Consider the following 27368-nt stretch of genomic DNA (forward strand, 5'->3'; position numbering starts at 1 on the left):
CACTTGTGAGAAGATATTTGACTTTTGCCGTTTGCAAATGTGTATATATGAGATGTATATATAAGAATATGACATAAATAAAACAAGAAAATAAAAATAAATAGGAATAATCCCTGGAAATAAAAGCCCCAAACAGTTCCGTGTTAAAGGAGGGATTTAAAAGAGGACAGACACTTGATCTGAGCTCATTGGGAGGGAGATCTAATAGCAAAAGCCCTGTCACCCTCTGTCACAAACTGGGACCTGGGGGCACACAACAGGGCTCTGGTCATGGATCTCAGTGGTCAAAAGGACACATAACATGTCAGAAATGCTATAACCCAAACGAGCAAATGTATGGGAATTTCTTAAATATGTATGGTGACATGTTAAGCATGCATGTAAAACCCTAAACAAATAATGGACAGTATATTTGCATTCATATAGAGACATTGCATATCTGATATATATATCATTGATAAGTGCACAGGCCTAACAAATTTACAAATCACTATCAGTCAGGCTCTATCATAAATGTGGGCATTTAAACCCACATTTATCCAAGTGCTTAAAAACAGGTGAGCTGGACTTGGTTGAGTTTCTTGAAGAAAGTCCAGTTTTTAGCACTTGGATGTACCAGGACCTGGAAGACTGAGAATCTCCACACACTTACACCCACATTGCATCACATTGATATTTACAAATTATTATGGTATATTACCAGAATAACCAGTCAGTTCAAGTGTTCATTTTGCAAACCTCAATGAACCAATGTGGGCTCTTGGCTCGTGTGGTTTTAATTGAGAGATCAGTCGTGTCATGATCCAAAATGCTCAAGTCCCATTAGTGGGGTCCATTCAATCTGCCCCCTGCCCTCCCTCACTGGCTCTGGATAACAGCCCGTTAAACAACAGACACCGGAGAGAAACCAGCGCCGGATGAGACGCAAAGGTTCCCACACACGAAACAGGCGACGAACACAGCGTGTCACGGTCACAAACTCACTTTCTCCTCATTGTTCGGTGCAGGTCTGCAGCTCCGGGACGCTTCTCCACAGAAAACACACGATCAGCCTCAAACACACAGGAGGCAGACGCTGCACGGTAAACATCTGACTGGCACGGCCGGCCGGCCAATCACAGCAGGCCCTGCGCGCTCCTGGGCGGTGCCGCTTTGGATCCGGACAGGCGATTGGCCGGAGGGGAGTTGCCAGTCTCGCGGGGTAAAGTGTTCATGGGAGTTGGATTCTATTCGCTCGTCGTGTGTTTTAAAGCTGCGGCGCCTCAGAACTACAGCTCCCGTCATGCCTTTCGTGAGCAGCAGCACTCCCCTCCTCCTCTTTCTTGTTTATCAAGCACAAGTGAGAAATGCACTGAGGAGAGAGAGAGAGAGCGAGAGAGAGAGAGAGAGAGAGAGCGAGTGTGTTATTTATTTATTCTATTTGTCCTCATTCATGTTCAATCAACTGAACACTAATTAAAAATGACAACTAAACAACAGGAATTTCATTTTTAAATTGTTTGATTGATGCAGAAATTGGATTCTGATGTTCAATATACTACAAGACTATTAGGGACAAAGGTGTTTGTCGCAACCGATAGAACAAAGAAAATATATGAATCTACATTAATCATAAAACAGTGATCGTTGGACACATGTCATCATCTGGATTAGTGGTCTGGCCATGGAGTTGTTTGGCAAATCATCTGTCACACAGTTATGTCATTGGTTCATCCATTATTTGTGCTTAAATGTCTGTGCATGTGCTTTTCCACACTGTGTTGATACAAAAACTAAACTGCACAACTAAATCTGTCTTATTTACATGATGGACCTAAGTACACATGTTATTCAGTTATGCACACGCAGTGTCCCTCTTCAGTAAGATTGATAAACATGAATACAATCTATTACAAATGTGCACATAAGAAAGCTCATAGTAAAACAATCTTCACTTATAAAATACAGTCTCTCCTTAGTGTAACACACCTATTTCACTGCAGACATACATCCCATTGCTGCACCAGGTTATTTGCATAATGCTGTGCAAGTGTTTACCAGGTGATGGACTGAAAACCTGAAAAAAAAACTTCAACAGCCTACATGATCAAGAAGGATCTTCAAATTAGAAGATTTGCTGAAATAAAACAAAATCAGTGCTTTCAAAATCAGTGTCTCGATATAATATGATGCATTTGCAAACCACAAGGTGATAATTTCCCTAATGCAAACTAGTCTGACCTTCTGGAACTTGTCATGGTTGTACTCTCTAAATCTACACTGAAGTCTTGTCCTCAGTGTTTTGGAGGAAGTGGCTGGCAGGTAGATCTATCTATCTATCTGTCTGTCTGTCTGTCTGTCTGTCTGTCTGTCTGTCTATCTATCTATCTATCTATCTATACCTCTATCTACACCTCATCTATCTATCTATCTATCTATCTATACCTCTATATCTCTATATCTATCATCTATCTATCTATCTATTTATCTACATCATCATGAGAGTATTAAATGCATTTGAACATTTTTTTTTTTACATGATTCATTTTCCACATTCAATTTGATTTCCTTTCAGTGTGTTGTGAAGCCAGAAAAGGGAGCAGGTCAAATTAGCCATTCCTTTAATTTTCCCCTTTTCCTTGTTGTGTAAATCCTGTGTAAATGTAAACTGGAGTCTTTATTTATTTTATCCGCCCTGAGAAGCGAGGGGAGCTGGATGAGGAGGAAACGCTGCAGCAGGCGGAACCACAGCGAGGAGGTCGCGACGAGGAGGGAAATTCAAAAAGACCGGACTGCCTGCAGCTGACAACACAAACTGACAACTGCAGGAGTCCGTCCGCGACACGAAAAAACAATCCACAACTCACACGAGCTGCCTGGAAACACACAAAACAACAACACACGGTTGGTTTGTGAACGAGTATGAACGTCCCGCCCTCAGAATGGAGACTTCTATCGACCAGGTAACAGTTTAATCAGCTGTTAGCCGCGACTGTGGCTAACACGTTAGCTGTGTTTACTCTGGTCAGCTTGTAGCGGTTGTTTGCTGTTAGCTGCTTTTTCTTGCTTGGTTTTGTTACGTCCACCGAAGTTAACTTGCAACAATGGAGGTCGTCGTTAGCTTTGAGTTGTGCTAGCAAGAAATAGCTAACTCGTGTAACGTTATTAGTAAATAAACCGGTTTGTTAGCAGAGCAGTGGATCCTGCAGCTTTTGGGATTTTAATAACACTCACAATGATGTAGTATTATACACTAATAAAATACAGGCAAAGGATGGATTGACCAGTTAATGTTGATCGTTTATATTCGGGAAATATACTGAACTTTATCAACTCCACACATTTGTTTTTCTTTGTTTTATATTATTGTTGATTGGATATCTATTTCGGGGTCAATATCTTTGGGAATCGCATTCAAACAGAACATCTCACCCAAAGATCACACCTTTTGGCTTTGACTATTTTGATTATATGTGTTTTTTCTTCTCTTTTCTGTAGATTTTAGACTCGCCCTCCAAAAACAGTTACATTGGGAGCTATTACCAGCCTCCAGACCGAATAGCACCTGTACCAAGACAGCTGGTGTTCTCCGCCCCCTCAGCCTTCAGCAGGGACCCACAGATCACCAGTCTGCAGGGGTCTCAGACCAACCCTAACATTGACAGCAGAGGTACAGGACAGCCACTGTTGTCGGGTAATGTTCTTCGTTACGCCCCCACCTTATGTTCCAGTTACCTGATACGCTCTTCCCTTCTTGTTAAATTCTCTCCAGCTGTTGTTGATGCGCTGAAGACCCTCCAGGAGAAAATCAGGCGATTGGAGCTGGAGAGGAAAGACGCGGAGAAGAGCTACCGGCAGTTCTCCCATGATATTCAAAAGCAGCAGCAGGCTAAAGCATCTTACACGACATCTAATCACGGAGCAGCCGGCCTGCTTGAGACCAATAACTCTGGCAGGAGAGGTAAGAGAGAAAAGAAGCTAAGAGAAAGGTCTCTGTGCTTTACTGGGGTCTCGCAATGTTTTCTCTTTGTGCTGGATGTCTTGTAACAGTTGTCTCTGTGTTTTTGGTACCAGAGCTGGACTCCAAACTGCAGTCGGCAGAGGCTCGCTGTAAGAGTCTCGAGAAGCAGCTGGACTACATGAGGAAGATGGTTGAAAAGGCTAAGAAGGAGAGGAAAGCGGTCAGCGAGAATCAGGTAGTTCAAACAGCTACAAACTGAAAGAATCTAAATTCATTGAGAAAGCTAACCTTAAAAAATACTATGAGACTGTCATAAGCAAGATATGATTTCGAGAAATTGTCTTTTGGAAAAGTTTTATAATCTTGAATTAACTATTTAACAAAGTGAGGAAGTAAAATTTATATCCAAACCCTTTTCATCACCCCTTTCCTTTCCTTTTTTAGAGTTTCTTGATGTAATCCCTGTTTATGTCCCCACCAGGCTTCACTGCAGAACGAGCAGCCGAGCAGCTCAAACACCCAAACTCAGCAGGAGAAGCTGGACAGACTCGAATCCGAGTACCTCAAATTGAGTAGAACCCAAACGGTGGCAGAGGTAATTCACGGTTTTCAATTTAACAAGTCTAAACATTAATCATCACAAGCTGAATGATGTGATAATTCTTTTTATTCTGCTTCCAGATGAAATTTGCCATTCTGGAGCAAAGACTACTGAAAGAAGAGCAGGAGCGTAAACGTGTGCAGGAGAGAGCAGACGAGGTCGGTCACAGCAAAGCAAGATTCAACACATTTTCACTTTGTTCTTTAATTTTCCTTAACATGCACGTACTGTATTTTCAATCTACTGGTATTTTATTGTCTTTATATCCAATTTACACAACCATTAATTTCTCCTTTGGGTTATTTAAGTTACATAAAACTTGCTTTCAAGTCACATGATGGTAAAATGACAACAAAGAATCTTAATCTGTTTTATTATTCCCATGACCATAGCTGCAGAGGGAACTAGACATCAGCCTTCAATTGTCTGCACCAACTAATGAAGAGATTAAGCCAAAGAAAAGGACAAAAAAGACCATCAAGGTGCTTTTCTTAATAATAAAGACAATTACCTTCCTGTATTTAGTTGATTAGAAACTTTTAATTCGAATAGAATTGTGACGCCCGCTTTCTTCTCCCTCAGAAAACCCCTGAACAGAATGAGCTGTCATCACCAAGCAGCCTAATCCACAAAAAAATGCCCTTTGTTGCAGGAACAGTAAGTCAGTTCTGATTCTGATTACTCTAAAAGATGTGTGTTATTTGCTGTTGTCATTTTTTTTAATTGTTCCCTTCCGTTCACAGTCAATTAGCCCAAGCCATTCTGTGCACGCCAACGTACAGAGTATCCTCCACATGATGAAGCACCACCAGCCCCAGCTGTGTGAGCGAATTACTGCTCTGCACAGGTCCAGCTGTGGAGCCAAGAAAAGCCTCCAAAAGGACTTTTCTCCATCTTCCACCGGTTTGAAGAAGCCCGACGGCCTCTCTGAGCAAACAGCTCCCTCACTTGGCTCGCTGTCAGACCTGCTGTTGGCTCTGCAGGACGAGCTCGGACAGATGAGCTTGTGAGTCAAACTTTTTTTAAATTGTTTTGTTTAACTTTTCTTTTCACTTTTAACAATCTGTCTGTAATTTTTTTTTTTTTTCTTCTGTCAGTGAGCATCAGGATTTGGTGCGTCAGATCGACCAAACCCAAAATCGGGAGGAGAGACAGAAACTGCAGAGCGAACTGGAGAGGCTGGTGGCCAGGATGGATGAGAAGGGAGTCCAGATCACGAAGCTCCGCAAACACCAGCAGACAGTAAGTGAAACACCCATCAGAGGTTTGATTGTAAAGAGGGTCAAAGGGGTGATTTCTTGTCTCATAAGGGAACCTAGTAGCTGTTGTATGTCAACAGAAATATAAGTATGTGACTTCTATCCTTAATTGTGTCAATAGCTTCAAGTGTCTGATGTTTTTTGTCTTCTGCTTCTTCTCAGGTGCACAAATTGACCGAGAGTCAGTCACGTGCTGAGGAATACGTGGCCAAGAAGTCGCCACCTGCTCCTTCTCTTGTTAAGGCTAAACAGAAGGGAAAGAGAGGTGGGGCCGCTCACAACAACCGGCAGCTTCTCCGAGACACCCAGAAATTCAGGAACTGCCTCAAACAGGACGACCTCTCCTGGGAAACGTGAGGTTCTCTGCAAGACTGTAGGCTTTGATCTCACAGCTGGACGAACAACACCACGCCCCCTTTGGTTCCTTTCGGTTTGTTTTCCTCTCTCCTCAAATGGGCCATTTTTTAGAAGCAAATGACAAGAGTAGGAATAAAGAGTTTTACACAGGATATGATAATGTGTTGATCATAAAATCTACTCAGCAATAAGCAATTGATTCAAAAGAAATCTTGCACATACAGCGTCCTTCATAAGTAGAGGTTGTTTATCAAATGTGACTTTTAACAGATTAAATGAGGAATGATGAAGTATATCTCATCTCAAATGAAGCTGGGTTAATCTATTTTTAATGATTGAGATTTTTAATAAAGTTTATACTTTTACATAATGTCAATAAATGTTTTCACATTTTCACTTCTGCCAACAAAAAACAGTCAAAATTGTGACTTCACCCTAAGAACCACTAGATGGCAGTGCTTGACCTATATCTATGTAAAGGTTGTTAACCCTGACTCAACATACAGATGCATGAGCACTGCTGAAATATAACTTTATAATAGTAAATATGCAGCATCAATCTCCTTCTGTTCTGAACAACGTAGAACAGAGGGAGAGCTGCGTGAACTCTGTAACAGCCGCTGGCCGGACAGCTGGGTAAATGTAGCTCTAACCTCAGGACAAAGGGATGTGGTCTGCATCGCTGTGCAGAAGTGGGAGGGGCAGCCATTTGCCACAGGATTTTGCCATTTCACAGCCAAAACAAGCACGATACTCTCAAAACTCAACCATGATAGCCATCTGTCTTAATTGTAGGCCGGTCAGATGACGGGACACATTCCAGGCCGTGGACGAGGCTTTTAGATTTGCCCTCTGTGCGTTTTGAGTCAGCCTCCGTTTATGGAAGGAATAACCACAAGTGAAGCTGGTTCCTCATTATCAGGCCTCAGTCGAGTTTTATTGCATCCTCTATTACATTTTAGACCTTAAATCTTCGCACAACCAACTCTACAAGGGTTGTTCAGTCACAAATGGTTCCTCTAAAATCTTGAAATTGAAACCGCAGATTTCCCTTACTGCCCTGTCCAAGGTTCTGGGTCATGGGAGAAGAAAACTGCTGACTGTTATTGTCTCTCTGTCCATTCAGCCTTTTTCATTTCATTATCTAGCCAACATTGCTTAGTTCTGGTATTCTTGGCATGATCCAGAGTTCACTGGGTGGTTACATGGGCTGAACTGGTGCATGAGAGCGAGCGAGAGAGAGAGACTCTAAACCTAATGCAATTTTTCTCTGTGCCCCTATATTAGATTACAGAGCATGACTGGACACAACAATCAGGTTAGCTGAGGCTAAAGTCAAGACTCTTCCATGCCCACATATACAACACCTCCAGCCCCTCCTGCTCTCTGGCTCTCCTGACCATGCAGCTCTGATACCTTGTGACTGCAAACCCTCTTTTTGTCTGGTGCTGAACAGCAGTGGTGTGTGTATGAGGACGGGGTACCTATATGAGAGTGTGTGTGTGTGTGAGAGGATTGCCCCTGTAAAGCTCTGCAGCCATTATCTTATATAGATACAGAATTGTCCACAGTGTAACATGGGTCTTTTTTAAAAGATTTTTCAAGTTTACAATCAGAAAATTATTTTTTAAAGTTTGCAGAGAAAGGGCTGTACGAAATATAGTATACGAGCCATTAACAGCAAAGTTACAGATTGTTTTTAATGGACACACGAGAGAGAAATCATGGAGCAGTCGTCCAAGAAAACATTATCTCCTGAAACTCTCTGGTTCTGGGAAATCGAGCCAGCTGGGAACTCCGGGCCCGGTGGAAGAAAAACAATCTGTTCAGCACAAACACACTGAACGTACTGTCCGCACACACGCCGTTCAAGAATGTGTTCATCCGTGTACACACACACACACTCTAACATTTCCTTTAGAGCTTCTGCTACATAAGCAGAACTTTGCCGCACGTGACCCTGGAAACTGACCGTGTGTCCTGTCAGGAACCAACCAGCAAACACTCAAGAGAGTGGAAAAACAACGGGTGGGGTCTTCAGTTTCAGATCCCGTTCGAACAGTTTGAATATAAATGGTACAGAACAGAAAAGGGTGTGCAGTGTCACGGCTGCAATACACTTTGCACCTTTTAACTTTCATCCTACACAGTAAATATGGAGGTGGTGTCATTTAACAACTGTGCTGGGAAGTGAGCGCCAGTTCAAGAGATTGTCAAACAGATAAACTTTTACCAGGGTCATTTAGACTTCTGTAAAAGCTGTGACCACATACTGTAAATGACTCTGGGGCTAACAGTATGTGTATCGGCCAAAGGGGGGCACTAGTGTCTCCATGAACTCCACTGTTTTAACGGGTGGAGCATGGTCCTCAATTTGTTTTGGCTTGTGAGGCCTCAAAATGAAACAGTGTCTATTGGTAACCCTGCAACAGATATCATGGCCTAGTAGGCATGAGCTGTGAGTAGTTGCTTCTAGGATTGGTTCAAGTATTTCACAAGAAGAAAAATATACAAAATATGTCAACAGGAATCTGGTTATACCTTTAAATTATCTTAGTCTTTTTTTCAAGAGACTCCAAACGCATTAAATAACACAATCAGATACAAGGGCATGAGACGAAGGTAAAACTTAAGTGAGTAACATCATGTTAAAAAAACAAACAAACTATTAAAGTTGGAATGTTGTTGGGAGTTCGATAAGACACCACTCAGGTAAATATGAAACCAACTCCACCAGTAAGTAGTTTTACACAAGTACTGTAAGTTTAATGTACTTGAACTTAAGTTTTTTATTTTTATTCCATTACACTTAATATTTCTACTCCATTAACAGCTACAGTGAAACGTTTACAGTCCAAAAATGAAGACGACACAAATACATCAAATTTATCAAGAATTTCTAAAACAGGGTGCAAGAGATTAACGACAAAAAAAATGTAACAGATTTTTCAGATAATAGCGAATTATTGGAAAAAAGAGTTTTGATCATTATAAACTTATGAGACTGGAGGTTGGGCAAGATATTCGAAGGTTTCACTTTGACCTCTGGGTGATTGTGACTTTCTCACAATTTTCTTGTTTCAAAAACCAAACCATTAATAATTGATAAAGAAAATCCGCAGATTAATACATAATCAAAAACCAAAAACAATTGGTTGCAGTCCTGTATAAAGAAATTGCTCAACCAAGTACAACAGTAACTCCTGACGCATCAATACATGAGTAATGATGATCTAATGATATTGTTATACAATAGTGGAACTGTTAATGGGGCCATTCCTTTTCATTGAACACATTACATTTGCAATGCAAGGGTTTGATCAGCATAAACATCCAGTCGGATTCTGTGCAAAAGCGTCAAAATATAAATATGATAATAGATCTTTTGCTAGTTTAAGATGCTGTGGGTAAGGAGTGATGGATTTTGGGATATTTATACATGTCTATACTAGTATGAAATGTATCTTTTAACGGGAGAACCTGTTGACCTCACTACAAACACACAGCAAGACAAAGCAAAGCCTGAACTTGATACCTTCTGTTGTCCGGGCAACTAGATGTTCAATTGTAACCATGGTGATGGAGCCTTTACGCGGAGACCCGGCTGTTTGTCCCACTTGTGATTTGTCATGTAAATTAGGAGCTCCTGGAAAGTTGACACTGCTGTTAAATAAAAGGTGAATGCAGTCATTTGTTTAACAATATTCAAACTTTATTGATTTAACATTGTGAAACTAAAGGCAACACTAGAAAACAAGGCAAAAAAAAAAAATTGTAAGAAAAAGGAGGGAGAAAAAAAAAAAGCTAAAATATGGGCACAAAATAGGCACAAAACAATTCGGGAGACATTGTGGCACCTGCGAGTGTCTACATATTGATGTGTGTGTGTGTGTGTGTGTTAAAGTGGGTTTGGAGCAAAGCAGAAAATTCGTACCTACAAGACTGACGGCCTATTAAAAAAAATAACATGGCACTACATAACAAGAAAGTCACAAGGCAAAAGGAGGGAATCAAAAAAGCCTGTTACTCGTTGCTCTTGGAAGCGAACACTGCGAGACTGAAAACCGATAGGAGAGTCCTCCAGGACCAAGAAGAATTTTTCATTAAAAAATAAACAAGACATTCAATGTGATAATTGAAAGTTACATCCAGAGTGGAGTTCAAGTTATCATGTGACAGTTTGCATTATGGAGGAAGATGTTGCAGCAGAGAACACCAGAAGTCTGGAGCTGTGATCAATGAGGGATTGTATCACAATGAGCGAGTGACGAGTTGTCAAGGACACAACCAGGCCCGATCTGGAAGGAAACATTTGCCAAACAAAAGCCATTCACATCAATTTGATATTAATCTTTTATGGTTTGGGTCAAAACTCAGCAAAGTTTCAGAGTACATCCAACAAGTCTTCACTTTTCAACCTGATAAATTCCCAGACAGCTCGTCACCAGTGAATGCTCGGTGGATTTGATCAAGGAGTTTAAGGCCGAGCGTGACGAGACATAATCAAGCAGAATACGACACAGAAAACCACTTCACAGGGGTCTGAAAGTGCTGAGTCCCATTGGTATTTAATAGGTGTGGCATAATCACTTCACAACTACACTGTATATGGATATCAACTGAATAAGGCACTTTTCCTTAAGAGGTGCAAGGACTGAGTGACTTGTAGGAGGAAGCTGCACGGAGGCAGCACAATGGACGTCTATTGGTTTCCATGGATGACAAACGTGTTTTGAAACACCACAATAATGTCAACATGTGATGTGTGACGCTGAGGAATGCAGCTACCATGTCGAAAGCAAAGAGCACTGTGACTGGAGTTAGTGGTCACTCAATGGCTTTGTATTAAACCCAAACATCAAGTTTTGGGGGCGCAGGGGCCTCCTCATGCGGGGGTGATGATGCTGGGTGCAGCTAAGGCAAAACTTTGTAGCCTGCTCTTCTCATACATGGGTCTTTGGGCTGTAGCCTAAATGCCACCAGGTGACCGTAGGTTAAAAAGGCGTGTCAATGGTGAGCAGCAGAAAACACGTAACCCTAAATTATGCAGGAAACAGGAAAAACAAATCTGCTCTCATTAATTTAGAATTCCTCACGATCATACAAAACTATTCATCCATTATCTAGTTCATATTCAAGACTGAGTATTTGTACAAGCATCCGATTCTTTTTTTTTTTCTCGTTTTTTTTGGGTTGAATCACGAAAAACATTTCCAAAGACAACGTTACAAAACAAAGCTCGTCAGTGCAATGTTTAAACTCCACCATGCCAAAACTGAGGACTTTGGCTTAATGCACACGGTTTCAAGGCATTCTATTTAAACTAGCATATGGGCAAATCACAAATAATCAGAGTGGTTTTCAAAGTGTGTCCAACCCCTTAAGAGCATATGCAAATGTAAGGGGGGGGGGAAATCACAACTCCAAGCATTCAGCATGCAATAATGAAACACAAATATTCTTGACACTGACGAGCTGGCACAAGCAAAAATGTTCTGATCAACGCTCCTTCATTTAGCCTTTTCCTTACGGTGAAACCCAGGAAATAAACGTAAGCAGGATGTGGCTATGTACAGGAGAGACAAAAAAAAAACAAGAAAAAAACATCACACTGTTAGCAGCAAGCTAATTAGCGACGTCGACATTAGCCTGGCCACTTAGTTGTTGCAATTTTGCACTCCATCAGCAATCTTCTCACTTGCATGGCGAAGTCAGGAATCAAGAGGTGCGACGCTCATTGGACCGAACCACGGTCCCGACATTTCAACCTCAACTCAAGCTTTTAAATTATGTTTTTAAAAAAAAAAAAAGGTACACTCAAGGATTCATAGCTCCTAATAGTGTCTTGAAATATCCTCATGGTCTCCTGTTTTTACACTAAACACAATTTGATACACAACTGAGTCCTGAAACATGAACACAGGGTTGGGGTTTTTGGGGTGTGTTAGGAGCTACGAACCAGAGAGTACCTTCAAATCTATTAATCATCTACTTTTACAAGGTCACAGTCAGTGAGAAGAAGACCATGCACTGAATACCGTCTTCTACTCATAGGGAAAATCTTCAATCTCGGCTGATCGAGGCCCTCGAGTGACATCTACCTTATACTTCCACCAATAAAAGGCTCTTCAGTCCAGCTGCTGATACTTCGGATCTCACAGCTCACCGACAAACTCGTGACAACACTCAGGGGCCTCAAACAGGAAGAAGAGACTCGTCCTCTTCCTCATACTGGACATTAAAGGCACTTCACTGCTATCACTGTCCACATCAAGAAAGGTGCACGCCATTTTCTTCAAGCCCCCCCACCCACTCTATTTTAAACACATTAATTAATAACACTTCTGAAATATTCTACAATCGTTCATTTTCCCCCCTTTTTTCGGCTACTTCACAGAAAGCAAGGGGGCAGCTCCGCGCGGGTAAGATTTGATGCCAGTAAGGATCATAAGGGAGATTAATGGCTGGGAAATGAACTTAATACATAATTTATTGCATTGTGCCGCTCCACTGGCAGTTGGTGACATTTTAACAACTCCTATTGGGTGAGAGATCTCCGCTGGGAATTCAACTGCAGAAAACGCACCGCACTCCGAAATGCCAAGGGAGACGTCCATCGAAATAAGACTGTTTACCAGAGGGATCGCCGTTGTTCCTGATATTAGATGATTGGGTGATGCTTTTTATCCCCTCTTCAAGTAACCCCACCTCTTTTACATCATCTATGAACACATATATAGGATACAGCTGCATGAAGGGGGGGGGGGGGGGAACCTGCCCACGACTCGACAGGGTGAAAGCAATACTGAATCATCGCCATCGTCACATTTTAAGAAAAGCTGTGAACTCAAACAGTGTTTCCAAATCAAAAAATTGAGAGGATGCTGTAAATGCTCCTCCTCCCAGGCATCACTGAAAGCTACTGCTGGTCCTTTTGACTCATGTGGTGAGGAGAGGGGCCGTAAATAACACCAGCCGCCTCAGTTCGCTGGAAAATGGTCTTTCGCAGGATGACTAACAGCACGATGGAGGTGGGTAGTAGCTAACACGTGATGTAATCCATATGCTCAAGGCTTAAATGCCATATCACTAGGGATCTGTATACTGTACATGTTGGTGCAATGTTATTTATCATACATACAGGCATGCGTGGGTGCCTCCACACCGACTACAGCAGCACTAATGCAGGCCGAAATCACAAGTGGCACAAACATGAAAAAAAAAAACTGCTTGAAAACACTGTTTGAGTTCGCCGTGGTGAGCGTGTGATGAGTGCGTGCCGAGTGGGGAGTCTTCTCCGGGAGGTTAGAGTTTGGCGGGGACGGGGCCGGTGATGCCGATCCAACCGTGATGCTGCTTCAAAGGGTGTGGTAGTTGCGGTCCTTGGACTTGCAGAATTTGTAGAGGAAGAAGATCACCGCCTGCAGGCCCAGCACCAGCACTATTCCGCCGATGAAGCTCGCGGCATCAAAGGTGGCATTCTTTTGAGAGGCCGGGGTCGGGGAGACCGGCGTGGTACTTGTGATGGTTCCATCTGTGAGAGCGAAGGAGAACGGAGATGAGATACCCTGGTTTATATCCATTTACAGGGCAGGAATTAAAACGTTCTTGCACTATCAGACTTACTTGAAGAAGCCGATGTAGTGGGGATGGAGGTGTTACTGCTCGGAGTGGTGACAATGACGGTTCCATTTTCTGTAGTAGAGTTAGAAAACATACATTTACCTTGACCCCAGTACGTTTATTTGACTAATTTCAAGTTGTAATCCTTAAACTTTGATTTCTGGTAGATTTGGCGACGTAAGAGCAACAGAACTGAACTAGGGCAACTGAATTATGAGCCTTCGGGCTTATAAACTCCTATTATTGATGCCGGCACTTACTTGACACTCCCTGCACGAATGCCACAACTGAACAGCACGTCTCCAGCGTGTGTCACATACGTAGGCTCTACTTGGGCAGCTCACCAAAATAGATTAAAACTCACCCGGGCAGATGAGATATCACTCAGTGGCATTTTTGATAAATCTCACATTAGAAAGGCTTATTTCCCTCTTTTCAAATCTGATGCATTCTTGGCCACACCTTGCAGGAGGATCAATTCCAAATATCAATACTACAGATACTCTGTCTCATTTTTGAAGATTGATTCTAACATCAATACGATACAAGTTTCAGTGTCTCTCTTCTACGTTCTCTCCCATTTCATCAAATAGCAGAACTGCCTTTGCAGACAATGTTCCGTTGTATTGAACTCTTTGTCGTCGTGTCACGTGCACTCGAAAGTGAGCATATGCATCGCAGGCACAGCACCTACCTCAACTACCGGCACCAATCCGACACAGGATTGCAGTGATGATTAAACAAAAGGGAAGCTCTGTGTGTTTACTATTTTCAAGCTGTAAATGAAAACATTGTGATACTGTCTGTTCAGTTTGTTTTGACACTGAAATAATCACGAGAAAGAGAAGGAGGAGAAAACGCCTCAGATGACCTTCGGCTTGTCGGGAATCAAACCCTGGTCTCACGGGTGACACCCTAACCCAACCCTAACCCCGCCAACCCTTAAAACAATTACTAACCTTTGTTGAAATGAACTAAACTAAACTAAACTAAACCTAAGGCTTTGTTTCTCACAAATTACTTCTGAATGCAAACTGAATCCAATAAGGGAATAAAGGCCACTTCCACTATCAAAAACAAATACTCCATAGAGAGATGATTATAGAATAAATGAACTGAATTCAATTGCTTCAAAAAATATCCCAAAACTCCTAACAACCACTTAAAACCTTGTATATAGAGCGACGCAGACTTCAACAGGGAGTAGCAGAGGTTTTCTGGCACTGGTTACCTGTGGTGGGCTGAGCAGAGGTGCTGCTGTTAGAGGCGGTCGTGACAACAGGGGCAGTGGGGGTTGTAAGGGGTTGGGAAGAAGTCGGAGATGGAGCGACAGTCGAAGCCTTGGTTGTTGGAGTAGGTTCCGAAGCTGGACAGAGAGCCAACACCAAGACAGGTTGTAATGGGGAAAAGCAAGAGACACCAACCAAACATCAAAGTTATGCACAGAAACGACACAACACCCCCTCAGCATTTCACTGAGGCAGGAGGGAAATAATGTTAGATGTCTCTTGGACACAAACAAAGAAGACAGAGGGAAGACGGATCCAAAACGCTGAAACTGACGGTTAACTGACACCTTAGTTAGAGCATAGCTAGACCCAAACAGAATCTGCAGAAAGTGTATAGGTTTTTTTCAACAAATATGAAGTCTGCTGATTCTCTTAGGGCCTAAGAAAACTGTTAATGAAAAACAAATTAAGTACCCACTTTAATATTGCTGTTAGACTTACCTGCGCAGGTAGCGTTGGAGCAGGAATCGTTTCCTGCCAGAAGAGTTGCATTGAGACAGCCAAAAAATGCTGAAACAGACCAAAGATTCATGAATTAAAAGGAGGAGACATTTTATGGCCATGTTCAGGTTCATAATTTGAATTTGGGTTCCGACTTGAAAAGTCCAGAAAACACAATTTTACTCATACATTGCTGCAGCTCCCCTTTTCAGTCTCTGTTTGAAACGCTTGGTTTTATTTCCTGTCTCTTAGCATAAAGTAGCATCAAATAATTAAAATACTGAATTATTGTACTGCATTCAAGTTGTTCTTGAGGAAAATGTAAGAGATTACATTACACTTCTGCATTTTGCTGGTCTGCTGAGTCATATTTTGATCATCTTTGTACGATGTTGTATTTTATAATCTGTTTACTAATTAACCACAACAGGAAGGGACTTTGCCCTGCGATGGAGTCTTGCCAGTCCCAAATACACAAACAGAGGAAGTCGAGACACAGATGTAGCAATGATATAAATTTCTCTAATTCATCTAAAAAACTTTTTGGAAATTAAAAGATTTATGAATTTACTATAGTGAGATTAAATGACCAACTAGTTGTGTCAGTTTATTTGTCTTCCAGTGGAACAACTGGGCCTGTGTCACAGCGTAGAACTCATGATTCATGACATGTCAGCACCTTGTGACTATAGAGTCTTTTCACACCCAGCTATAAGATATTTACTTTCCTGCTGTTATGCAAGCTTGAATCAACTGTCCCTAGATTGTATTGCAATCTTTACTACAGACATCCACACGGGTACATTTGTTTTAACTGGAAAAAATTATCATTCAAACTCGAAATAGTGTAATTTATGTAATTTTTCAATAAAAAAACGTTAAAGTTGAAACGAATGGTCGATTTAAAAATTGACAGAAAATAAACTAGAAAACAGATTATTTCAGTTTCAGGATTTGATGCTTTTTCTTGAAACTGAATGTCTTTGGGTTGAGGGAACATTATTATTTGGAAAGTTATTTGCCTTTAACACATCTCTTCTTCTTTAGACAAAGGCCATCTTTAACCTCATTTATTCCAGGACTCATCAAAATCATCAGAATCCAGTTCTTTCTGGACAAGGACGCAGAAACGAGAAGACGGTAAACACATCTTTGTCTTCACTTGTCTCAGGCTTCTGTGGAATGTTGTTATACAGGTACTGAACCTAAAATGAAAAGACCCTTTCTCAGAAATATTGGTTGAATCTGGCAACAGGGAAGGAGGACGTTGAACTCTTCCTTGTGTTGATATTAAAAATCTCTCTGAGCATTCAGGGGCATTATCATCTCAAATACGCCATAAAGGGAGCAGAGTCCACTCAGTGAGGTGCACCTGGTGCTGTAAAAAGGCCTTCCCTTCCTGTTGTATGATAATACAGACCACACCTAATGACTCCCGCCAGATGGCCGCTCATAAATTACAGACACACCGACATCAACTTCGCTGCAGCCATTGTTGAAAACGTCTTTCGGTCGTCTCCAAATAGGGTCAAAAATGACTCGCCCACACTTTCCACAGCTCAGAGGGATTTGTTTTATGGTCCTAGTATCAGGTTGTGTATCTTTGTGCAGTGGCCTTGAGAAGATTTTTTAAATGTTTATTGGCTACTGCTGTCACCATGAAATCCCTGCCCAAGGATCTGACACTTGAAGAATCAGGGACATCTTTTTAATCACTCCTTAAAATATATCTTCAAAATAAAAAGTATTTTAATAATTCTAGTACACCAGTTATATGCCTTGACTGATTTATTATTTTATTATTATTGTTTTAATACTGTATATTAATGTTTTGTGACTGTATTTATAAATCAAGTTTATTATTATTTCCATAACGGTTTCTCTTTGATGGAGCAGCTTCTCCCTGTTTTTAAACATACGTTTTACATGAGTTCTCACCATTTCCCATTCAGCAGGAAGGGAAATCCGCACAAATAAATGGCCTCAGACATTTTTGACTCAAGAAGGGAAAGTAAAGTAAGAAAAAGTCATTCTGACAGTGTTGCCTGTGTTAAAGTCACCTATATAAATACAATCCTTCTTTCTGACGTCTATGTACTGTATGTTCAAACTGTGAGGAGTTTTTTTTTTTTCCACTCTCCAATGGGTCAGAGGTCTGTTATCTTGCAGGCAGCTGTGAAAGGTAGGACCAGCTCTCACCCTTTCCCAAGCTGGTGACATCATCACCACCACGAGGCATGTCCACGGCTCCAAGTCGGTGGTGCAAGTGAAACGCCTGAAGGGCTCAATTTACCCCAGAAAACCGCCTCAGGGCTCCACAAGCTTTGTCACAAACCACAGTGCGTCCAGTACGACGGAACTTGTGTGTACACGTGTCAAGTTTGTTGAGCGTCTAAGCAACAGGCTGCGACGCCACAGGCTTGTTTACACAAATTTCCTAAACCAAAGATAAATCTGGTAATGACAATGTGGTAGGCGTGAGCCGGCGGCAGCAGCGGGGTTACGCTGTGCTTCTGCAAGGAGCATCTCAACTGGCCAGAGCCAACTGTTTCGGTTTGAGCTGAGTTCACATCGAATAGTGGATCTATTCTTGAGCTTGTGAAAGGCTGTTGCTGTAGTCTTACATTTGTGTGTGTGTGTGTGTGCGTGCGTGTGGGAGGAAAGCAGTCAGTGGTGATCTGCACTATAGTGACTGCCTGTATCCTGTATGGTAAGGGTGGTGTGACTTGTTTGTCCTGGTGTGTAATTGCACTTGTCTTTGGGAAGCCAGCAGTAGAGACACTAAACTATGGATTAGTAAAAATCTTAAAACTGCTCATCAAATCTTTTGAAGAAAAAAAAAACATATGTATAGAATATACAGATTAAAAGCTATCAAATGATAATAATCTCAGTAAGAGAACAGATCTTGATATATTTGTTTTTAATTTACATTTTTTATTTCTGTGGGTGGGGGATTTCATTTCCTCCTGAAGTACGTTGAGCTTAACCATTCCATCCCTCTTGGCTCAGAGGAGATGTAAATAATTGTCATGTTGCCTGTCCTGTTCAACCACTTAATGAATCATTAGACTCACCAGAGGACAGTTCAAAATTCAGAGACAAAGCAGGAAGGGGGTGGGGGGGTCATGAAATCTCAACGTAGCTTTGTCCTGAAGGGAATCAAAGCTTCTCACTGGTGAAGTTGTCAAACAGGTCCACTCCCATGAGAGCTAAAACAACTTGTGCTCGAGTTGTAAACTGATCCAGGAACTGATTTTGGATTAATCAACTTGTAACAGTTGAGACAACACAAGTTACATGATCTCTACTGCTTCAGGCTTAATGACAACTAAGCACACCCTTGTCTTAGACTGCACCCGAGGCATAAATTATGAGAATAACAAGGCATCTGAAACTAATCTGCTTTCTTATCTGCACACTGTTTCCTGTCCGTCCCTCTGTTGCCTGGCGTGACGATATTGCAGGCTTCCTGCCACACATCCCCTCGCTTCCTCTCCTGCTCATCTTCTTCACGATCACACGAGACCTGAGTGCGTCTCATACTGAGCTGAGACAAACGTAAACCAGCACTCGTAAAGGATTTTCACCTACAAGGTGCAGGATTCGTCCAGATGCTGTCGAACCAACGATCACACAGGTTTATCACTCAATTGTATTAATATCTGCGGAGTGAACTTGGGTGACAAAGCTGAGATTTAACCGGAGTGAACTTATGACAGACCTGCGGATAAAACAATGTTGACTTATCTGTTTTATCTGCAAAACTTGTAACATGATTTCCAATCCCTGAGAACAACATGCTAACACCCACTCCTCTCGGGGTCGCATGCGGTGAATAGAGAGCAGTTGACACAGGAAACAATCTGCCATAGATTTGATATGGCAACGCCTTTTATCGAATATATGCACATTTCTGACCACAAACAGCCGACTTCAAATTTATGAAAAATACCACGGCAGCATATTTCTCCATCTGTAGTAATGTCTGAGAGCTTTCTCATATTCAGAGAAGTTATGTTTAGACAGATATTGCCATTAACATAATGAAATTACAGAATGGCCGCACAGAGACATACTCAAAGGGCAGAAAAATACCACAATCAGACATGAGACTTAAATGTTAAAAAGATATGACCATCTAGCTTTGCGTCATCTGCATTACAATGAGTTATATATTTAGTGATGAATCTCCCGACCTAGACCCCTCACCCTACAGTGACAAGTCAGTGTATCTTGATTGAAATATTGGAAAACATTGTTCCTGATGAGAAATCATCACCACTGTTTTGTTCATGTGATAGATGATCCAGATCATCAGTGCCTATATTTTCCATCAAGATCAAAGAATTATTTCCTGGGAAATCTGTGAAAATGTCAAAAACACAGTATCTCGCAATGTTAAAGAAAAAGAAAACAAATAAGAAAATGGATCAACACCTAAATGTACTACTGGGTTCCTGCTAACTAATAAACAAAGGAGATAATAATCTACTCCCACACCAGCCTGTCCAGATCCACAGAGCCGGTCCGCGTTGCCAGACGACTACGGCACAGCTGCGTCCTTTTAGGAAAATTTAGATAACATCATCTAAAAGTCAGCATCCACTGCCGTACATTCCCTCCACATACCCAAGAATCATGTCTCCAAGCAGCTCAGCTGTCTGGACAATTGGCACACAAAGGGCAACCTGTGCCTCTCCGTCCACAGCCCTGCTGCCACACATTTAACACAGATACTCACATGTTGTGCAGTTGACCCAGAGACAGTCTTCAGTGGCCGTGCACGTAGCACATGTCAGCTTGGAACATTTATCTGCAAAGAAGAAACATGTATTAGATTTATGTAGAGTTGGGGGAATTCCTGCATGTGGTAAGAAAACGAAAGTAGATTTTCCAGAGGCTGCTCTGGAAAACGGGCTCTGAAATCTGTCATCATACGACATGTGATAACACAGGGTCGTGGATTTGAACAACCATAGACTGTGTTAAAGGACACAACACAGGGTTAGGCGTGTGTCGTGTAGAGGCTGTTGCATAACAAGTTGATCTGGTCTGTGCTACCTGATCTACTGGATCTGACTCACACGCACACACACACACACACACACACACACACACACACACACAAACACAAACACACACAAACACGAACACAAAACACACACACACACACAGCAGCTACACAATGTGACTTTAGGACTCTCTGCTGTACATGCTAGGTGGCTAACGCGTTAGCTGGTCCTCACAACTTGAGAGCCACTGTCCAGCGTGGAGACCAAACTGTCAAGTCGCTCAGAGGAACGTGGTATTGATTGTGAAAGCTTAAAATAAAAAAAGGGAGGGAGACGACAACCGTCCAACGAGGAAGCGACACGTCTAATTGTTTCTGCCGTGGCCGACAAATGGAGGCACACGCCAGAGGGAAGTAAACACTGGTGCGGTCGGCGGTGTCTTCCCCGAGCTGAGGGGACACGGCCGGCTGTGGCTAGCCGCTAGCTCCGCGCGGAGAGAGAGAGGGGGGGTGGGGGTCCGCAAACTTACCGGAGTCCGCCGCGGCTGGTGCGACAGCGAGAGCCACGACTGCGGCGAAAAGCAGCAGCTTCACGTACATGACTGCGGACAAGATCGCTGCTCTGCCTGGAAACGTGTGTGTGTGTCCGGGTGGGGGAACGTCGAGTGGCACCGGGCGAAAGGTTGAGCGGCTTCAGCCTCGTCTTCGGTCTCCGCTCGGTGCTGCTGCTGCTGCTGGATGTGTTGGTGGTGGTGGTGAGAGCTCCACTTCCTACTTGACAGGTCATGTGGCACTTTCTCATGGTGGGGGGGCGTGGAGAGGACGTGATCCACGGACACGTCAAAAGGAAGAAAGAAGAAGAAGAAGAAGAAGAAGAGGAGGAAGAGGAAGAAGAAGAGGAAGAAGAAGAGGAAGAAGAGCAGCAGAGAAGCGAAAGTGGATGATGATACTTAGTTGGTTTTTGCACAGTCATCCTCGTCAGGACTTTGCTTTGACTTCCGTTCATCAACCTTATCAACTTTAACCTGGACCAACTCAAGTCTCACCTTTATTCTAATAGACTTATGTTATTGTCCCTCTGTCTCAGTCTACAGTCTCATACTCAAACCTTAACCATCACCATTAAATAAACCAAACTATATAATAATAATATAATAATAAACTTTATTTGTATAGCAGCTCAAAGTTCTTTTACATGAAATACAAATGAAATTCAAAGCAAGAAGAGAATACATTTTAAGACACATACAAAAAAAGCATGTTCAAATTATGAAAAGAAAGGGAGATAAAAAGGATCTGAGGAGGAGAACCTTGAAGTCAATCCTGTGTGTAACAGGCAGCCACTGCAGAGCTGCTAGAGCTGGACCAACCTCTTCTTGGTTCTGGTTAACTCTGACCTTAACCTGATTCTAACACTAAAAGCGAGTCTAACCCCTTAAACAGCCCCATGAAAAAAGTCAAGACCAGCCCAAATGTCCTAACTTACCCCAAAATGTCCTCACTTCGATATGAGCACAAGTACATAAACACATACTCATAAGTTTCCGCAGCTATCCTGACTTTGCATTGACTTCCATTCAATGTGGACAGCCTAACCAAAACCTATCCCTAACCTTAACCATGACCAATTCAAGCCTAACTCTAACCTTAACCTAACCACAATTCACATCTTAACCCCAACCTTAGTTAATTAGTTAATTTAACCTCTTTAAAAATAGGTTAATTTAACCTCTTTAAAAATACATGTTCATTAGACATTAGGTTAAAAAATAAATTCAAGTATTTATCTAATGCCTTGCAATGTTTATAAATTATTGAACGTCTGATAATTTATGATACTGATTTATAGGTTAATTATATTCTCATCAGATTAAATGTAAACCTGTATTATTATTATTTATTTATTTATCTATTTTGTTTATGGAAGAATTGTTGCTGTTACTAAATATGAACAGCAGGTGACAGCAGTGTCAACGAAACGTCTAACTTTATCTGTTTATCTGTTCTATCTTGATCGATGTTATTAAATGTAACTTTAAAAAAAATGCAAATAAAACTTTATACAGGTGTAATAATGTCTATCACATCCACAGATTTATTTAGGACCACTTAAGAAAGCTAGAAGACAAGGACACAAAACTTACTTAACGAGAAACTAAGTGACAATTTACAATTAAATAAAATACTTTTTTACATTTGTGTTAGTTACATATATCTTAGGGTTTATTTGGCTGCTTCAACTTCATCTTCATTCTTGGAGTTTTAATACTCCACAATCCGTAACTCTACATTCATAGTTTGGTCTTTCATTGCAAGTCTGGACCTCCTCCAATCTCTTGAGGACATCAGCACCCTCCACCACTTGTCTAGAATGAAAACAAAGACATTGACTAACATTTTAAGAGAAGATTGCACAGAAAAGGAAAATTACTGTATGTGTTACACAAACCCAAATGCGACGTAGGTCCTGTCCATCCAAGTTGCTGGCTGCAGCGTGATGTAAAACTGGGATCCGTTGCTGTGGGAACCCTTATTGGCCATCCCGAGCGCGCCTCGCTTCGAGTGAGGAACAGCAAAACTTTCATCTGAAAGGAGAAAACCCGCAGGGGAACTTCATCGTACAATTAAATCCATAAATCTCCACATGCACAGTGTGGTCTCATGGAAATACTGTCGCTGTAAATTGTTAGAATGGGTTTTTACCTTCGAAAGTGGGTCCATAGACTGATTCACCTCCATCGCCTTTACTTTCTGGATAAATATCTACAACAGTGAAAGATACAGTTGTTTTTTTTCCAGTATCACCCTGGTCTAGTGGTGCAATGATATTCCAAAACAGCCGTGACACACTTTCTCATTCTCACTTAGGTGACGTACTTTGATGATTTCAGATGCTTTTACAAATATAAACAAGGATTGGTCAGCATGCTCTTTAAGAAAAGTAGAAATATGGACATGATGGCCAGGAATTGGATAAACTCAAAGACAGTTCACTGCAATGCCACATTATAACAGTCACCTCAATCCCATTCACATTTACAGTACTGATTTACTATTGATGTAGGTCTCTCATCTACAGTATCCCTACAGAGCAAATCACAACAAATGGGGAAACACAACAGCGAATAAGAAAACCAGTACCTCCACCTTGCACCCAGCCGTTGGGCACGACCCGATGAATCAGAGAGCCCTTGTAGCAGAGTGGGAAGCCGCTCTGTGACAGTCCTCGCTCTCCGGTGCACAGCTCCTTAAAGTTCTCAGAAGTCTTTGGACATATATCTGAGAACAGCTGAGGGGGGGAGGAGGAGGAGGACAATGTGTCTTGAGAACCTCAGTCACCTCTAAACACAAAGGCTGACATACCACTGGTGGTAAACAATGTTAAAACACATGAATGTGGATCCTTAGTGTGTCCGAGTTTTCTCACCTCAAACAACAACCTCCCCGCTGCTTCTCCTGCTATCTCAATGTCCATGAAGACAAACTGATGCTACAATGAAAGCACAGAGACATTTCTGTTTACTTGTGAGAGTCACTGATGACCGACTGGAGCCTTGAGACAAAAAGTCATAACTTGCATATTAATAAGATAAGATACAACTTATTGAGTAGTTACAGCAGCAGACAAGTCAGAATGAGGTAGACAAGAGAATCAAAAATATTTTTAAAAAAGCAATAGAATAAAAATAAAAGAATTAAATAAAAATTCTGAGTATGTACTCTAGTGGTTTGTATAAAATGTTATAAAGTAAAAATCAGTAGCACAGGATGATTGTACGAGCAAGTAAAAAAGTGTTAAAAAATAGTGCAAATAGTATAAGTTATGGGTAATCTAATTAATTATGAATTACTAAAGCTACCACAGAAAGAAAATTCTACCCTCATGTGCCCATTTTGTACCCACATACAGTGTTATTCATGTGACTGTGGTGTTCACTTACCCCAGAGTTCTGGAGGTGTTTGGTGTAGTAGTCCTCAGTTAGAGCCTCATAGAAAGCCGGTGGCCGAGTCAAAGCAAAATCCCAGTGAGTCTTTGCCCAGCCGGCAAAATCCTTCTCATCACCAAGGAGACTGCCGTTCAGGAAGCACATCAGGCTGCTGGAGTACTGCCACACTTCACCACGCAGCTCCTTGAAGCACAAGTGTTGTGAATCAGTATTTCAGAATAACCACGATGTCACACTAGAACAGTATTACGTTGCGTGGGTGGGTTTTAGCTCTATAGTCGAGCATCGAGGCGCCGTATGTCACACAGTCACCTACATTGTTTATAACAGTACTCATGTCAGATGAAGTCATTTGATGTAGAGTAATGGCTGAATGTAACAGAGTACATTTGCTCAAGTATAATTTTGAGGGACTTGTACTGAAGTCGAGGTGGTTGGAGCAGGTTATACCCAGATACAGGTTGAAGGGCGACCAGTCCTTTTCTGTAATTTTGTTAGAAAAGTCCTGTATAAAAAAGGCCTATAAAAATACACTATATTATTATTGTTGTTAACTATTTAAATCGATTAATAATAAATATTTCTACTACACAATATTTCAGATTAAAAAAAAAACAACTTTTATCAGTTTATAGAAAAAAATGCTATTATTTTAATTTTTAAACCTACTGGTAAACAAATGAATAATATTAATACAATTATATTAATTAAATAATCCAATGATAACATAACAGTGATACAGTAGCAATATATTACTGATACTGTCAATATTCTAATGTCTACAGAACATCTTTACTAGAGACTTTAAACATACTTGTATACTTTCAGGGGAAGGCCCTTTACACCCGTAATGCACCATACAGGTGTTTTTACATAATATGCCAGATTACACTACCATATTAGTTTTGTTGAATTGTTGCTCCTGATGTAGATATCAAGTATTTAAACATAAAGGGATGATTCTAAGGTAAAGAAAACAACAATTTGTACAATTTAGATGTTCACATTTATATTCACTTTCTGCCAGTAGATCCCTGTCCCCGAAAATCTCCCTCCTTGGACTCTAATGAATGATTTGAAAGTTGAACTCGAAACAAATAAAGCACACACGTGTTACTTACCCTTTTCTTCTCGCACAGGTATGTGTCCCAGTCCAACTCAAACAGAGCTTGAATGCTTGGCCGCAGAAACGCCTCTGGAAACTTCTGCTTCAGTCCCTGTTGCACACAGAGTTGTTGTTAGTGATCATGTGAAAAACTACAGATCAGAGAGAAGCTGGAGAAATCAAACCGTTTTACCTGAGCAATACTTTTGGCCACGTGGAAAGGACTTTCTTTAATTAAGCCCACGATCTCTATGTGAGATTTTGACGGCATGGTTGCAGAACACTCAAAGAGTGAAAGTCTGTAGACAATCGCCTCGTATCCACAATAAGGGCAAGTGCAAATCGTGGCAGCGGCAGCTCGAAGAGGCACTTCCGGTGTCAACAGAAACTGCCACTGATATGTAAAGGAAGCTGTCTTCGATGCCAAACTGTTTCTAGGAGGCAGCTGCCTTTAAACAGTTTGACATCAAAGGAAGCTGCAATTGTTGCCACATTATACTGGTTCATGAAGGCTTATTAGATAGTTTGAGAAAAGCTCCACATGTATCAGATCCATATGCATGATCTTGGTGTCTGTGGATAAATGAGAACTCGAAGACTGTATTCCCAGTTACAGTGTGACTGATACTGTGCCCGAGTAAACTGTTATAAACCAAAGGACAAATGTACATTTTTATCCTTTCCTTGAATCCTACATAAGATGCTGAATAACTCTATCATGGAGTTATTCAGCATCTTATGGAAATACCGGAATGTACAGATGGTAATGCAGTGACGTGTCCACTTGTCACTTGTTGCACATTGTTACAGTGCAAAGTCATAATGTTGTCCTCAAAAGTTTTTTGACATGTGTCATATAGCCTCCACATATCCAACAGTAATATCACTTAATTTTTGAATGCAGAAAATGACACAAAAATAAAAATCTTTAGTGAAACCTAGTGTGTGTAGCCCAGGCACTCGATTACATTATGTGCTCACTAGTCAACGTCTTTTTCCATGGACACTGGATTTGTTCTGTGTCACTGTTAGGAGTCTGAAGTGTGGCACAGGCACATCTTATAAATGATCAGTAGACAAAAATAAAAGAATTAACATGGCATGGACCCATAACATGCTTAATAAATCGTATTAAAGTTGAACTAACCCCCTTAAAAAAAATGTTCAGATGAAAACCAATATATCTGGATGTTAAGAAGAGAAAATATTTATTTGGGAATCTTGGCCATATTAAAATACAGTTCATACGAGCACAGAAAGTAGAAAAAGAATAAAACAGATGTGAAGGGGATGACACCATAACTGTATCAACCATCCATGCCCCGGAACAATAACAAGTAAGTACACTTTCACAAACTACTCCAAATCTCAGACAGCGTGGCAGCAGAGGCAGCTGCCTCCAAACAAAGGTGGGAGCTGCCGCGGCAGGTGCCCTGGTGCAGCCTGGCAGCAGTGGGATTTCAAGCTTCAGTTCAATGACACAAAACAAAAGCAAGGCATTAACAACATCTAAGCAGAATCGGTACAACTATGACAAAGAAATCAGCCAAGTGGAGAAATACAGATCAATTATTCTTGGTGCTCAGAACAATAACACGATGATACACATTCATAAACTACGTGTACATCTGAGGGAACAAGTCACAAACAGCGGTAGTTGCCCTCAAACAGGGAGGCAGCTGTGGCATCTGCCTTTACACCTCAGTGGCAGCTTCTGTTGCCACCGGAAGTGCCTCGACGAGCTGCCGCTGCCACGGTTTGAGCTGGCTGTCTCTCCGTATCTATGGCAACA

The 27368-nt window shown here is 41.5% G+C and overlaps 4 protein-coding genes across 5 annotated transcripts in view; 1 reads left to right on the forward strand and 3 right to left on the reverse strand.

Annotated features, from left to right (window-relative positions):
• Positions 1–1108, reverse strand: part of sesn1 (sestrin 1) — a 49731-nt gene extending 48623 nt beyond the window's left edge. Inside the window, exon 1 of the mRNA XM_035144694.2 lies at positions 985–1108. The gene's annotated coding sequence lies outside the window, so the exon portion shown is untranslated. The remainder of the gene's footprint in view (positions 1–984) is intronic.
• A 1581-nt stretch (positions 1109–2689) lies between these two features.
• cep57l1 (centrosomal protein 57, like 1) lies at positions 2690–6553 on the forward strand. Its single transcript, XM_035143849.2, has 11 exons — positions 2690–2942; positions 3478–3649; positions 3752–3940; positions 4054–4175; positions 4422–4535; positions 4622–4699; positions 4934–5023; positions 5124–5198; positions 5285–5547; positions 5639–5783; positions 5963–6553. Exons 1-11 carry the CDS (start codon positions 2922–2924, stop codon positions 6155–6157), a joined length of 1464 nt encoding a protein of 487 aa, XP_034999740.2. The 5' UTR covers positions 2690–2921; the 3' UTR covers positions 6158–6553.
• Positions 6554–9847: 3294 nt separating this feature from the next.
• Positions 9848–21420, reverse strand: cd164 (CD164 molecule, sialomucin). 2 transcript variants are annotated; one of them, XM_035143850.2, is made up of 6 exons: positions 21055–21404; positions 20255–20326; positions 15511–15579; positions 15012–15146; positions 13784–13852; positions 9848–13691 (listed from the first exon to the last, which is right to left on the reverse strand). In XM_035143850.2, the coding sequence occupies exons 1-6, from the start codon at positions 21122–21124 to the stop codon at positions 13516–13518; spliced, it is 591 nt and encodes a 196-aa protein (XP_034999741.2). In that variant the 5' UTR covers positions 21125–21404; the 3' UTR covers positions 9848–13515. The 2 variants fall into 2 exon arrangements, with proteins under 2 accessions (XP_034999741.2, XP_034999742.2); XM_035143851.2 differs by lacking the exon at positions 15012–15146 and having other exon boundaries at positions 21055–21420.
• A 409-nt stretch (positions 21421–21829) lies between these two features.
• Positions 21830–25940, reverse strand: ppil6 (peptidylprolyl isomerase (cyclophilin)-like 6). Its single transcript, XM_035144188.2, has 8 exons — positions 25770–25940; positions 25593–25688; positions 24466–24654; positions 23952–24014; positions 23666–23813; positions 23228–23287; positions 22974–23109; positions 21830–22890 (listed from the first exon to the last, which is right to left on the reverse strand). Exons 1-8 carry the CDS (start codon positions 25845–25847, stop codon positions 22773–22775), a joined length of 888 nt encoding a protein of 295 aa, XP_035000079.1. The 5' UTR covers positions 25848–25940; the 3' UTR covers positions 21830–22772.
• Between the last annotated feature and the right edge of the window lie 1428 nt (positions 25941–27368).

Source organism: Hippoglossus stenolepis, chromosome 20 (genome assembly GCF_022539355.2).
Source record: "Hippoglossus stenolepis isolate QCI-W04-F060 chromosome 20, HSTE1.2, whole genome shotgun sequence".
NCBI classification, from domain to species: domain Eukaryota; kingdom Metazoa; phylum Chordata; class Actinopteri; order Pleuronectiformes; family Pleuronectidae; genus Hippoglossus; species Hippoglossus stenolepis.